The sequence below is a fragment of the Heterodontus francisci genome, chromosome 15 (genome assembly GCF_036365525.1).
Source record: "Heterodontus francisci isolate sHetFra1 chromosome 15, sHetFra1.hap1, whole genome shotgun sequence".
Classification (NCBI taxonomy): domain Eukaryota; kingdom Metazoa; phylum Chordata; class Chondrichthyes; order Heterodontiformes; family Heterodontidae; genus Heterodontus; species Heterodontus francisci.
In genome coordinates this window covers 45,267,141-45,282,651 of record NC_090385.1, presented here as the reverse complement: position 1 = coordinate 45,282,651, position 15,511 = coordinate 45,267,141, and the positions used below count along the sequence as shown (strand labels likewise).

The window sequence follows — 15,511 nt, the reverse complement described above, 5'->3', positions numbered from 1 at the left end:
CATAAACTGATTCTGTACCACACAAAATTCTTTTATGAATATCTCCCACTGATCTTCCATTGTTCTACCCATATATCTGGAGGATTGGAGTATAAAGACACAGAGGTTATGCTGCAGCTGTACAAAACCCTGGTTAGACCCCACTTGGAGTACTGTGAGCAGTTCTGGGCACCACACCTTAGGAAGGATATATTGGCCTTGGAGGGAGTGCAACGTAGGTTTACAAGAATGATACCTGGACTACCCAGGGGTTGTTACGAGGAGTGATTACACAAATTAGGCCTGTTTTTGCTAGAATTCAGAAGGTTAAGGGGTGATCTGATGGAAGTCTTCAAGATATTAACAGGAAAAGACAGGCTAGATAAAGATAAACTATTTCCACTGGTTGGAGATTCTAAAACTAGGGAGCATAGTCTAAAGATTAGGACCAGACCATTCAGGAGAGATGTTAGGAAGCACTTCTTCACGCAAAGGGTGGTAGAGGTTTGGAACTCTCTCCCACAAACAGCAGTTAAAGCTAGAACAGTTGTTAATTTTAAATCTGTGATAGATAGATTTTTGTTAAGCAAAGATATTAAGGGATATGGGCCAAAGGCAGGTATATGGAGTTAGGCCGCAGATCAGCCATGATCTCATTGAATGGCGGGACAGGCTCGAGGGGCTGAATGGCCTACTCCTGTTCTTATCTTCCTATGTTCCTATATTCCTATTAACAGATTTGTCCAGTGCCTGTCTCATCCCATTGAAGTTAGCCTTCCCAAAAACAAGAATCTTAGTAGCTGTTTCGTGTTTCTCCCTTTCAAACACTACTTTAAACTCATTCATATTATGATCACTATTTGGTAAATGTTCATGCTCTGTTAGGCAGTTAACTAAATCTGTCTCATTACTCATTACTAAATCTAATATGCCATGGCCCCTTGTTGGTTCTAGAACATATTGCTGCAGAAAATGATGTCAGACACATTCAAGAAATTCACTACCTTTCTGACATGTGCTAGTCTGCTTCTCCCCATCCATATGAAAGTTAAAATCCCCCATTAAAACCACTTCACCTTTGCTACAAACTTGTCTAATTTCTGCATTTCTACAAGGCTGTGGTTGCTGACCACACAACCACTAGGTGGCGCAGTATTTGCACATGCGCAAATGCAGGTTCGTCAACTGGAACGCAAGTGTCTGCAATGTTCAGGAAGCTGCCAGGATTAAAGATGGCGCTGCTCAATTTATCACAGGAAATGCTTATGCCTAGCTCATTCCAGCAAACTAACCTTACATTAAGTTGGATGGAAGCCCAGTAATATGCTACTTTGCTGTTATAGGATATTAACTGTAATCCTCAGATCCATTTAATATTCCAGTAATCCTATTAAATACAAAAGGAATTTTATGATTGACTTTCCATTGGAAGATAGTGAATTGTCATCCCAATCGAAAATCAGGCAGAGTATAAAATGTGCTGCCAATTCATTATGTGATTTGTTTATATGACTGACCAGGACAGGTTTCACCTGAATGCAGCTACTAGCTCCCACCTCACTGGCCGCTGTCCCCCCTCGGCAACTCGCTTTCTCCCCCTCCTCCCCACTGACCACTTCACGCCCCCCCCCCCCCCCACCCAGCCACTCACTCCAGACCTTGCTGCTCCCTCCCACTCCCCTGGCCGATTGTTCCCCGCTCGAACCACCCCGTTCTCCGGTTGCTCGCTCGCTCCCCGCGCACCACCGCCCCCCCCCAGCCTCTCCAGACACTAGCTCTAGCCACACTGCTTCCCTCCTCTCAACCACTTGCTGCCACATTTGATCAGTCTCCACACGCCGTCCGAAGAAGCAAGGCAGGCTGCAAGGGGTGACGTAGGAGTGAGTGGTCGAGAGGAGGGAAGTGGCACTGCCTAGAGATAGCGGCTGGGGAGGGGACGCGGGGAAGCGGGGAGTGAACGGCTGCGGAGCGGGGTGGTGGAAAGCGAGGAACATTCGGCCAGGGGAGTTGTTGCGGGGGGGGGGGGGGGGTGGGTGCGAGCAGCAAGGCCTTGAGCGACCGGCTGTGGGGAGGAAGCTTCGAGGCCTGGAGCGAGTTGCCGAGGGTGGAGAGCTCCAGCTTCAAAGTCTCCCATTCAGCCGCTTCCTCCAATCGAGTGGGGGGCTGGATACCCGATGATGCTTTAGCGCGCATGCGCCAAGATGGACCAGGCGTGGATACACGATGACGTTGGTGCTGCATGATGATGTCATCCCGCACACATTCCACTTAGTACTGGCAAGATGTAGTTGCGTATGTGCGCAGCTTGGCGCACTCTGATGACATCAGCGGGCCACTGGGGTGTCAGGAATCACTTCGTTTCTACAATCTACCACTTCACAGCTGCAATGGGGGGAAGGATGCCAGTAAACAACTCCCAATACAGTCTTACATGCTTTTCTATTTCTTAGTTCTACCCAGTAAGTCTCTTCTCTTGTCATTTAAGTGATTTCATCCTTTATCAGTCAAGCTATTCCTCCCCCGCTACCATTTTGCCTATCTTTCTTGTAGAGCTTATTGTTATGGCCAGGTGGTAAGGAGTGTGGCTGGTTCCTACTGTTCACCTCCCAACTGACTGCAATCGTGGTTTGTTTAAAATAATGAGTTAGCCCCTGAGTGTTTTACTTGCCAAATAAACAGACAGTAACAGGTTTCCTTGTAGGTTTAAAATAGAAGATTAACTATTTATTGAATATTCATTCCCCGAAATGTTTGCAACACCACTCACACATGCATTCACTCTCCCATGCACTCAAGGGAAGCTAGATAGAAGGCAGAGGATAAGGGTTCAAGGTGTGGTAGGTGTTTGTGGTTTACAGTAAACCTGTTGAATCTTCTGAGTAGAACAGTCTCTTTTAAAAATACACGCCTGGGTTGTTTGTAGTCTTGACTTGTTGAGGTGTTGTAGATTTCTGGTGGTTAAGATTTCAGACTGGAGGTGGAGTTCACTTTCAGTTTTCTGCTGCACCAAGTTGAAGTGTAGAATTAGCAGCAGGGTTCCTTGTTTTGGCTGCATCTCTTTCCATTACCTCTCGCTGCACTGCTTTTCTGTGATGTTGCTGTGATTTCTTTCTCTCTCCAGAGGGTTACCTTTTAAGCATACAATTCATCATTCGCATTTCTGGTAGCTGACACATGGAGTTCTGATGAAGGGTCACTGACCTGAAATGTTAACTTTGCTTCTCTCTCCACAGATGCTGCCAGACCTGCTGATTATTTCCAGCATTTCTTGTTTTTATTTCAGATTCCCAGCATCTGCAGTATTTTGCTTTTATATTACGTGATTTTTCTTCCCTGGTGTGACCAGGATGTGGAATCCATGGCCATCCATTGATGGCTGGATGGGTATGATCCCATTATAATGTGGCTACTTCACACCTTCTTTATTTCAGAAGAACCCATTCAATTCAGGAATGACTCTTGATGGTTTCAGGATGGGTGTGATTGACACCTGTTAGTCTGGAATGTATCCTTTTGTCCTTTCAAGACAGGGAGACGGTTCAAATATACAGGCCAAGTCAGCTAATCTTCAGTGGCCATTTTGCAGCACATTGTTCACTTGTTAAAGGAAAAATCAATTTCAAAGATTCCACATTGAGTAACGTTCATATCTTAAAAGTAGGAATTTACGTCTTTACTGGGCAAAATATCAAAATCTGGTATGTTTACTTAACAGTTGAATTTGAATCTGATCTTTATTCAGTTTGTTCCTTATATTCTATGTATTTGCATAAAAATGCTTGTTTGGGCCACACACCTTAAACTGTCGTTCTGCTCTAATGTTTTATGCACACATTTCTCATTTTTCGCTTCCGGTTTAATTACTTTACATCTTTTAGTTTTTCCTTCACCCGTAGTGCCTAAAAGCTCAATTTTTGACCATTGGTCTACTCTCTTCCCCATCATTTGTTTTCAATCTATTATCTATACTACTTTTTCCACCTGAGCCCTGCCCCCCACTTACTAATTTAAAGTCATTGTGACTGCCCTATTCATCCTTTCCGCTATGAACTCCATCCTAGCCCAGTTCAGGTAGAGGCTGTCCCAACAGTTCCTTCCTATCCCAATACTGGTGCCCACGTCCGATGAAATGGAACCTCTCTTTTGTACACCACTCCTTTAGCCATGTGTTCACCTCCCTAATTTTCTTATCCCTACGATGATTTACATGTGGCTCAGTTAATAATCCAGAGATTCTAACCTTTGAGGTCCTGTTTTTTTAAATTTAGCTCCTTGTTTCTGGTACTGTCCAAACAAGACCTCTTGCCTACTCTTCCCAAAGTTGTTGGCTCCAACATGGATCACAATGACTGGATCCTTTTCCCTCCCTCTCCAATATTCAAGCCTTTGAGATGACTCTCACCCTGGCACCAAGTCAGCGACATACCCTGTGGGACTCTTGAACCTGCTTACAAAGGATGCTATCTGTCACCCTTATTATTGAATTCTCTACAACTACCATATTAGGCTTCTCCTCCTCCTCCCTGCTTTGGACAGCTTCCTGCTCCAAGGTGCCATGATCTGCATTCTGGCTGTCCTTCTGACAGTCTTTATCCTTATCATTACAGGTAGCAAGTGCATTGTACCTGTTGGATAGAATCAGTTTCCACGTATCCACATTATCTCACAATGCAGGACATCGAGATCTAATTCTCGGTAGTTCTTGCCATTGTGATAGGATATTTTTTATTCCTTATGCCCAGCAAGGAAGTTGGATGAACCAGACATACAGGTGCCACAACCCCCCGCATAAAAGGACAGAAATACTTCATTCAATGTGATATGTTTGGCAGCTCAACAGGAACATTTTCAACTCAGACAGTCAGAGGACTGGCTCAGTTCCTCTCTATCTTTCTCCTGCTCTCTGTAAGGTCACTGTGAATCAGTCAGGGAGACCCGGTCATTTAATTAGATATTGAGCACTAGTGTACACTTCAGTGCGTAGCAGACATGAGGTACACTTACCAAATATTATTTTTCAAGTTACATTTCTATGGAGCTCGAAGGGTCAGGAGTGGTCTTTCTGGCTCCACAAAAATACTGGAGACTGCTGCCAGCACAGGCTCGCTGCCATTGCCAAATGCGTCTGCAGTTCAACTATTTTGTTCAAATGAGGCCTAGTGTTGAATTGGCTTGGACCTAAGGCCAGCGGTGTGAACAGATTGTTCACTGACTTGCCACCTGTTTTGGGTGCATATACAAATTTTCAATTGTAGCTTCTAGCATGATTTTAAAATTCTCATCCTTGTTTTCGAATCCCTCTGCAGTCCTGCCTCTCCCTGTCTCAATAACCCTTTCCAGCCCAAGACCCCTTCACGATCTCTATACTGCCTATTCTGGCCTCTTTCAAATCCCCAATTTTAATCATTCCATCATTGGCAGGCATGCCTTCAGCTGCCTCAGCCTAAGAACAGGAATTTCATCCCTAAACCTCTCCACCTCTCTACTTTTCTCAACTCCTTTAAGATGCTCCTTAAAATCTACCTCTTTGACCAAGCTTTTGCCATCTGTATTAATATTTTATGTGGTTTGGTGTCAATTTTTATTTGATAATGCTCTTGTGAAGCGCCCTGACATGACTTACTACATTATGACTTACTACTTCTATGTTTCTATGTTTAAAGGCCACTATGTAAATGCAAGTTGTTGTTGTTTGTGTTGATGGACCTGGAACTGTTTAAAAAGTCACTATTGTTTCATGGAATAAAACAAAGGGTCAGATCAGGTCACTTTTTAGCAAATGGGTTAACCATGAAGGATTCAAATTATGCCACTTATGGATATCCATAATATAGCCAGAAACTGAGATTCATAAAGGATACATATGGATGGACAGTTGAATATAGTGGATACATACTGGAGCTATTAGGATATAGAGGAAAAACTGGGGACTGGAATTTAGAAGAGACACAGAAGGTGTGAAGGATACACAATGGAGAACTGTGGGATATAGGAGGTGGAGCTTCAAATATCTTGAAAGTCTCAGACATATAGATAAAAGTAAAGCACCAGAACATTGAGCAAATATGCTCCTTTCTGAACAGTCTTTGTACACTTGGTTCCTTGTAGATCCTGTGGCTGCCCAACAATAAGAATAGCACGCCCACTGATTTCCAGCAGATTGTGGGAGTAAAACTTGATCCAGAAACACTGCAAAGGAACAACATTCACACGATCAACCTTCATTATAGTAGTATCAGCTTCGAGGAGATCAGGTAAGTTGCTTTGAAAATACCACAACACACTTACGAACAAGAACCTGACTGGAAAATGTAGAAAGACAGATTACAGAAGAGTGCTAGCCAATATGGCAAATGTTGCAGTTTGATACATTTCTTTGGGATGCATTAATGAAGTTTGTGGTGGCCCATTGTACTATAAGGGTAGTTTTATGAAATGCTCCCAGCACAGAACCTCAACATCCAAGCATACATATCAGAAATTCAATGCCACTCCCCATGATTTTTTGTTCTGGACAAAGTATCGTGGATAGTACCTGCCAGAATACCTGATATATGCTTTCGGAATAGAATGTAAATTTTACATGATCATGCTGTGCAACAGGAATACAATTTTGTATAATTGCTCCCAAAACTGAATGGCCAGATTTTGCAGTGATAGGTTTCCACTGAAACTGACAATAACTTCAGGAGTCCGTGTATGTTCAGGAAAACGCAGAAATCCAGAAGTTGCTGTCAGTAATTCTATACTTCTCAGGAGGATGCACTATTGAGGTCCTCCCAGAATCCCCAAGCAATAAATAAATTGACAAAAGATTCCACTTTTATGCTGTTGGTCTCACTGCAAAAATCCTTGAAAAAGTTGCACCTTGTTGAATGAGGTATGACTCGGTTGTTAACAGCGTACTAACTCCATAAATTTTATATTTGTAGAATGTCAAATTTCTCCATTATGATAAATAATTTCCCATAATTTTAAAATATTTTTAAAGTTTGTTTATCATATTTTAGCTTCTATCTTAATCCAATCATTTATTTGCATTTCTGAAAATTTAAATTAACTGTAAAGGATAATCAGTGCATTTTACTTCCTGGTTTACTGTCTGTGAGAATACTTCACTGTGATCGGATACTTACTTTGCTTGCTGGTGTCACTTGCTGAACACCTGGAGATCCCCTTGACTTGGCGCAATTTCAAACTACTGTTCGGAAAAGGGAAATCCATGCCAGAGATTGCTAGATTTTTGTGGGCACCTTTCTTCGAGGTTAGTGACGAGTACCATTGCTTCACTGCTAAATGCAAAATCCAGCCCAATACAATTGGTGTGGCACTATCTAAGCTGTAAAGGTATTTACAGGTAAACCCTTCCTCAATTCACCCTTTACAGTCTCCAGAGGAACTTCAGTGCTATTGTACTAAGATATCAATGGCACATTATGGATTTCCCAAAGTCCAGTTGGTGGAAGTCGAGTTCAGTGAGCCACAGTTAACTTTGTGTTTGAAGTTTCATACACAAGGATCAGGAAATGACACTGCCTTGGAGAGGGTTGCACAGAAGGTGAATGAGAGAAGATTTGCTGTTAGTATTCTAGTATTCTGCCTGGACTCTTTAGATTGAGACAGAACGATGGAGTGCAGCTAATGCAGCTTTTGTGTTCCTATATAAATCTGGAAGTCTTGCTAAGTGCCAGAAACTTTTGTATTTCTAACCCTGTCCACAGGATGGCGTTAGAAAAAAAACTTTCATTCTAACAAAGGTCAGAGGATTTCTGTCATGAACTGAAGATCTGATCTTCTCAGCCAGAGTAATTTGTTATCTATTGGAAGTATTTAATCAAAATTTTTTATCATATTGCTATGTACTTTCAGGAACTATGCAGCGAAGAATATCAGCATAAACCTTTATGTTGTCAATGAACGTTGGCTGTTCTCCACACTGTGGTGTGCCAGAGTGAATTCTGTCACAACCAACGCCTGTCATATCTTCAAAGACATGCAGGAACCTATCTGGTACATTGTAAGTGAGACTTTTAAACCAGTAAAAATGATGGGTCCTTTAGATCTAGGGTGGGAGGTCTGTAATGGATCAAGGTTGGTCCTGGCTCAAACTATATGTTTCGTCATTTATTCTTGAATTATTTGATATATATATAGGGAATAGGCAAATTATTTTTCTGAACTTTTTCATAGTAAAATGAAACTTTTTGTCTTTCTCAAGACAACCACCTGAGGACAAAACATGGTGTCTGTGATGGAGTTTCATAGGTAACTGATCAGATATGAATATACCTGCCCTGAAATTCTTTGCGTCGTATAAAGGAGGAAACAAGATTTCTATCTGGAGTGATGCAGGAATTTGGGGTGGGGTCCAGTTATGCTGGGATTCCACCCCATATAGATTGTTAAATTTTTTTAATTTCAGTAGGGAGAGGGGATGGGTAGATCTTAGGCTTGTCTCTTCAACATCTCCCTGGCATCAAGAGGCTGTATCTAAAGGAGGTCCCAGGCCTCTCTGGGAAGGTCTGCCCATTCCATTCCCAAAGGCCTCAGTGAGAGCTGATATGAGAATTGTTGAAGCCTGAGGAAATGCTTCTGGAATAGCGACCAAGCTACCAGAGGAGATCAATTATTATAAAACCTACAAATTGCTTCTGGGCAAATTAATAACATTACTGAAAGTTTTTCTTTGACCCTAGAAGGGCATCAGGGTGCCCCGACTCACCTTCTGTGTACCAACTCCAATATTTTAAATAAAATAATATTTTAAATGAACCTGTACGCACAATTTAAAATGGGTACCCCATCACACATGAATTGCCAAAGAAAGGCCCCACGTATTTCGGGCCGCCATGTTTGTATGATAGCAATAAGCAAGCATTGTGGTAAATATTCCATCTGTCGTTACTCAAATGGTACATTACTATTACCTGCCCAACCATTGGTGTGCTGATCCCACTTAATTTTGCTGCGTTAGCTTCATTCACCGAGTATGCTTGAACTCCTGGTCCATACTGGATCTGCCATTGACAGTTCAGCAGAGGGAATGGGACCTGTAAATAACTCTCAAGGTTGTGAGTAACAATTGCAATCATTTGAATGCATTAACAACTTTGTTTGGGGAGCAAAAGTACCTGGCAAAACTCAGTGCTGATACTGTTAATGCATAGGCAGCAAAATGAAAGTTTGAACAAGTGAAAGAATGCACAACACGCTGAGTTCCTTTTTGATGACCAGCAAAGTAGAGGTAGTGTAGAATGAAATAAAACCAGAAAATGTTGAAAGTACTCAGCAAAGCAGGTAGCACCTGTGGAGTGTGAAACATAGGGTTAATGTTTCAGGTCGATGGCCCTCTGTGTAACTGTTTAGCTCCACTTTACACCAGTGCTTAGAACCATGGTAATTAGAATCCATGAATGACTATAACCTTAAAGAATTCTCAGAAAATTGGATGTATGATTTTACAATGTACGCCAGCTGTAAGCAATGCTTTAGGTCAGTACTGAGTGAGAGCTGCACTGTTGGAAGTGGAGGGGGAAATTTTCTCAGGACATTGGAGGGGGGTGTGGGAGTGAGCAAGGTGGGAGAATTCCGGAAAATGACACTGGGTCAGGATGCTGACATGATCCTGCCTCCTGCCCGCTTTTCCAGGGGCAGGTTGCAAATGCAGCATGGAACCCCAGTGGCTGTGGCACAAAGCCAATTGAGGTACTTAAAAAAGCAATTAAAAGCCATTTTCAGCAAGAAATTCCTCTTTCCCAACAGCGTATGGGTCACGAGCTATGTCTGTAACTCAGCACATTGGAGAAGACGGGTGCACAGCAGGAAGTCATTAAAGACTGAAACTGACCTGATATCAGCAATATAAAGGGTGAACCAACAAGCCTGAGGTCAGCCAAAGTCATAGGCTTGCATTGACAGGAGCAGTTCCTTCACCCTAAACTCAGTAATTTTGTGTGGGGGCAGCAACAGAGAGCCAATTATTTCAAATGCCTTGGACACCTCTGAGGGGCAAGTCACCTTAACACCTGTGAGATTGCACAATGGCATGGGGTCCACATATTCGGAAGCTGAGTGCACCACTGAGGAGGAGGTGCAGCGTCCTCTAGCTCAGCACCCACAGCGGCAAGGACACCAACTCCAGGAGGAACAGTAGCTGCAGCATTCTCCACAGCCACATGGACATAATAGAAAGCAGGGCAGCACTTAGAAGGAGGTGATATACCCTCAGCACATGGTCTATAGGTCAAAGGTCAACTTCCTCAACCTCACAAAGCAGCAGAATTTTCGAAGGTTGTGGCTCTTGTGACAGGTGGTTGCAGACTACTGCATTCTCTTGGAAGAAGATCTAAGGCCAAAAGGAGCAGGTGGCCACCCATTGCCTATGGCTGTCAAGGTGACCACAACCCTCAATTTCTTTGCATTCGGTTCAGTCCAGGGCTCAGCTGCTTACATATCCAGGATATTACAATCTGCAGCACACAACTGCATCAGTCAGGTTATGGATGCATTGTTTACGAGGACTTCTAACGACATTAACTTTGGAGACTGATGTGGCCAGTCAAACCGAGAGGGCTGTTGACTTGGCCTCCCTTACAGGATTTCCACAGGTCCGGGCTTGTAGACTGCATCCATGTGGCAATCAAGGTGCCCTCGGAACAGCCAGGCATATTTGTCAATCGGAAGGGGTCCCACTCCTTTAACATGCAGCTGGTATGTGACCACTGCAAGAGGATACTGAAAGTGTGCACCAAGTATTGACAGTCTCAGGTACCGCAGCTCTTCTCTCTACCAGACAGTCTCAGCAGTTGGCTTCTGCGGGACAAGGGGTACCCGCTCAGAGCCTGGCTTCTGACCCCAGTAAGGAACCCCACCACAGAGGCAAAGGAGAGGTACAACCAGAGCCATCTTACCACCAGGGCCACAATAGAGCAAGCATTAGCTTGTTCAAAACGAGGTGCCGTTGCCTCGATCAATCTGGGGGCACCCTTAAATACGGCCCAGCAAGGGTATCCCGGACAGTATTGGTGTGTTGCACCCTGCATAACTTGGCACTGCACAAAGGACTGGAGCTGGCACTAGAGGAAGGTGGAGAGCATCCAGCATCCTCAGAGGAAGGGGATGAGGAGGAGGAGGAGGGGGAACACGAACATCTTGAAGTACAATGATTCCTGCAGCCATAGACCTACATGCCCAAGAAGCCCACAAGACCCTCATCCAGGCACGCTTCAGCTGAGGTCTGTGCATGCAACATTGTATTCATTCCAGCATGACCCCTGTGGAATCAACAGCGTCTATCCCCCCGCCTTCCTGCAACAAATCTCCTTGATACAGACGGGCGACCACCCATTACATCCTCAATAATGAGTCTTAGGCCATTCACTGGCATTTTCCTGTACAGGGTCAATGTGGTATGGAGCACAGACTACACCATGGCAATTATCAGGTCACATAAATTCATGCCATCATTAAAAGAAACATCATCCAAATAATTCCCTTTGTGTAACCAAAACCATTTTCACATCCTTTTTCTCTTACCTGTGGCTTCAGCAGAGGCAGGCTGCTCGTTCCCCTGCTCTGACACATGAGAAGCCAGTGGTGGACGTCCTCTGGGTTTTTGAGCCTTTGAGGGCCCCACCTGCATCTGTGCAAGGATAATCCTGGTCCTTTGGGCAGGATGCAGTTAGTGGGGCTCTGTCAGAGCAGCCCAGGGTGAGGGCCATGACCTGCTGGTGCCTTGAGAAGAACCCCAACTAAGAACTTCCTTCTTAGAGCCCAGCTGCTAACCAGGAACGGATGAATACCTGGCTTTAGTTGAGTGTGGCGTTCAACCATCAATTCTTTTATCAATTCTTTACAAAGTCATAGTCATAGTGTGCAGCCCATTGTTGTGGGGCCAGCATCCACCCATTAGTCTGCCACATACAATTCTCCTTGAGGTTAGCCACTCTTTCAAAAGAGGTTGTGATGAGTGCAAATGCCTGAGCCATCACGGCACTCATTGTAGAGATGGACTCCTCCATCTTCTGTACAAGGGTGCACACAGCCTCTGAAAATTCTGACAGATGCCCACGTATTTCCCTCTGCTGCTTCTTCGGTACCCATTTAGTGTATGAACCCCAAGGCTCAGCATTTGTGTCCATTGGAGCACAGCATAAGGTATTCTCATCCCTATGACGGGGACTCTCCACAGCTGTCCCTGCCTCCAGCACCTGCTCCTGCTCATGTGATGTGCTCCTCACCTTGTGCCAACCTTTCTATCTGTGATGCTGGACCCACCGAGGTGTGTGTATCTGTGCTGGTGGAAGGTACGCATGAATCATATGATGCTCCTCCTCTGAGGATCCAGTGCCTCCTTCCTCAACTCCTGCGCCTGTGCCAGCTCCGGCAATGCACCTGCGAATGATGAAAGACAGGCTTTAGTGCTGCATGTAGGTGAAATTGGGTTCCAACTTGGCATAGTGCAGATCATGAACACTAAAATACTAGTGACATCGAATCAACATGAGTGACAGTTCAGTGCACTGTGATATCTAATGCTTTCACCAAGTCTCTATGCCACCCGCTATCTCTCCATCAGCAATGGCTGGCACTGCTGCTACGCTGTCGATCTCCAGGGCATCCTCCTCCATCATGACCAGGATGTTTCCCTGCCTCTCCCGGGAATTGTGGGATTCTCTTCTCCTGCAAAGAGAAAAGGCAGAGTTATGAGTGTGAGTAGTTAAGTGATTGCTGAGGATGGAATTAAGACATCTGAGGGGGTGTGGGCTTGTAGAGCAAGAGGATACCAGGTTGCGGGTGAGTGTTATTTCTGCCTGTTGAGATGGAAACTTGAGGGGGAGCCTGGGAAGAAAGGACAGTGTATGACAGCAAAGTGTGCAGCTCAGAGAATTGATGTGCAGAAGACTGCTAAGGAGGTGAGAGAGTGATGGCTGCCAGCTGAGTTGCAGGGCACTCACCTTGCCAAACCTCATGAGGTAATTGAAATGTATATGGCGTTGGATCCACGTCCTCTGCACCTGCACCAAACTCTAGCTTCTTACCTCCTCTGCAACCTTAAGCCAAACCTGTTTGGTGAGGCTGGCTGGTCTCCTGCCATCTTCGGGAAAGAGGACTTCTCTTCGTGCCCTGACTGCTTCCAGCAATACCTCTGTGAAAGAGGCAGCCTTTCTACGCCTTCCATCCATTGTCCTCCTCTTTTCTACCTTACATTGAGTGATTCACACTGCACCATTGTGAGGGCTGCCAGGATCCCTTTAAATAGAGATCCTACATGAGATGCATCATCCCTCCAACTATCCCTAATTGGTTGGCAAACCGGGAAGCAGATTGTTAATTGGTTGGCTCTGGGAAAGAGCAACTGGAAGACCCGCTAATCCAAGAGTCAGGTTTGTGACCCAGAAATTGACCCACTCTTGCTCCAGACTAGTAGGCAGTAGGATTCCACCCAGACAGAGAGACAGAGAAAGAGCTTTCATTTATAATGCACCCTTTCATGAACACAACATGTCCCAAAGCTCTTCAGAGCTAATTAATTGCGTTTGCAAAATCAGAGCTGAAGTGTTTAATATTTAAATGGATGGTTGGATTTTTAACTTGCCATCCAGGCATAAAAATGGCCTTGTGCATCATCTGCTCATTATACAATGTTCCGCCAATTTTACAGCTGGAAGGTGAGTTAAAAATCTATTCTGGGGTGTTCAGTATTTACCTGCTATTATCATGTTTACCAAGTATCCATCTGACTCCTCCCATTAGCTCCAGAGAATTGGGAACCAGATTAGCTTTGCTGTTTAGTGTTGGCGTTGATAATTACCAACTGTTACAATCCCACTGTGACCAGTACGGGCTCTTGCTCTCTCCTAGGATCTCAGTCACAGTAATTGTAAGCAAATTTTATTAATTTCTGTTTACTTTTGTCATATTTTGTTTTCAGCCTCCTAACACCTATTTAGCAATATGGATAATCATTGACCTTGTATCTTTTCTGCTGATTGTTCTAATATATCTTATACAAAGGTAAGGAATAACAATTCTACTAGCCTATAGCCACACTAGAAATGTTAACCTTGAGGCAGTAAGCAAGAACACTGGGCTGGATTTAGTTGTGCCGGTGGTGCTTCTGCCATGGGGCTGAAAAGGTGAAGGGAACCTCCATCTTGGAATTTCGGAGCCTCCCCCCGCTTCCCCACCCACTGCCCCCGGCACAATTCAAAGGCATTCAGGCACTTAACTACCTAGCACCCAGATCCCCATCCCTTTAAGGCCAGATCCCACCTCCAAGAGCTGCCAGCCAACAAAGGGCCAGCAGCTCAGTAATATCGGCAGCGTCACTGGAAGTGGTGGCCACTGCCAGTACTACAGGAAGCCTGGGACCAGGCCCAGTACTAGAGATACAGAGAGAAGGTAAGTGAGGCGGGGTCACTGGGGCCAGTCCAGCAGGTCCTGGTGATGGTGGAGACTGGGGGGCGGGGGCGGGTGGGATGGTGATGAGCCACAAAGGAGGCAACCCCCGCCCCCTCCCCCGCAAGCCCAGAGGGAGGTTACACTGGGCAACTTCCCCCCGTGGGGGTGGCCACCCCCCCACCCACCCCCACCCCGCCGCTGGCTTAATTCCGTTGATGACAGGAAGAGGCCCTTAAGTGGCTAATAATAGGCCATTTAAGGGCCTTAGTTGGCCTCTGGGCAGGACGGCTACTTCGGCCTTTCCCGCCCCGCTGCCTCCCATCGCAATTCTATGGGCTCGCCCTGCTTCCTAGCCCGTCTCTGGGGGGGCCCATTAAATCCAGCCCAGTGAGTGTTCCCAGAGGTCTCTGTAAGAATGATTAATGTTTATATTGAACCTTAAACATTGAGATTGTGAAATTCAAATCACTTCTCAATGCCAGGATACATAGCTCGAAATTGCAACATTACAGGACCTCAACTGGGGATTTTGAAAGTCCAGTTTTTCAAATTTCTTTTTTTGGTTTTGTTTTTCACTGCAAACTAATGCTTCAAAATCTACTTTTCTGTCTGCCGTCTTCCATTCATTCCCCTGTTGTCTCTTCTACAATCTCCGCTATGAGATTTCCAGTATCAATATTGGTTACTTACTTTTACATTTAATACCACTATATAATAAAAATAAAATACCTCTTGTCTTTGTTATGGTCTTTTTTACCTGCATTGCTACCTTTGAAGAGCTGGACCTCCAAATCTCTCTGTTCTTCCAATCTGTTAAGTCTAACAGTTTAGGATATATGTTTTCAATGTTCTTTTTTCCAAAATGTGCTAATTAACATTTCAGAAAACTGCATCTGCCATCTATCTGCCTACTCTGCTAATCTATCTATGTCTGTCTTGAATTGTTCTCACAGATTACAAACCTTTAGTTGGGTACAGCACAAACATCTATTCCTCTTGTGTCCCTGTGGTATATCTGGCCAGTTAATTCCTTGTTTGTTTAAGTGGCATAGGATTTGGCCATTTGCTCATCAACTGTGCCAGCATTTTCTAAATCACAGAATAGTTTTTTTCAGAATCTTTAAATAAC

General features: G+C 44.5%; 1 protein-coding gene across 8 annotated transcripts in view; it reads left to right on the top strand.

Annotated features, from left to right (window-relative positions):
* Positions 1 to 15,511, top strand: part of gdpd2 (glycerophosphodiester phosphodiesterase domain containing 2) — a 224,312-nt gene that overhangs the window by 188,217 nt on the left and 20,584 nt on the right. For all 8 annotated transcript variants that reach the window (XM_068047952.1, XM_068047953.1, XM_068047956.1 and 5 more), the window contains 3 exons: positions 6,088 to 6,233; positions 7,849 to 7,996; positions 13,913 to 13,995. In XM_068047952.1, the coding sequence (XP_067904053.1) occupies positions 6,088 to 6,233; positions 7,849 to 7,996; positions 13,913 to 13,995 (377 nt within the window). The remainder of the gene's footprint in view (positions 1 to 6,087; positions 6,234 to 7,848; positions 7,997 to 13,912; positions 13,996 to 15,511) is intronic.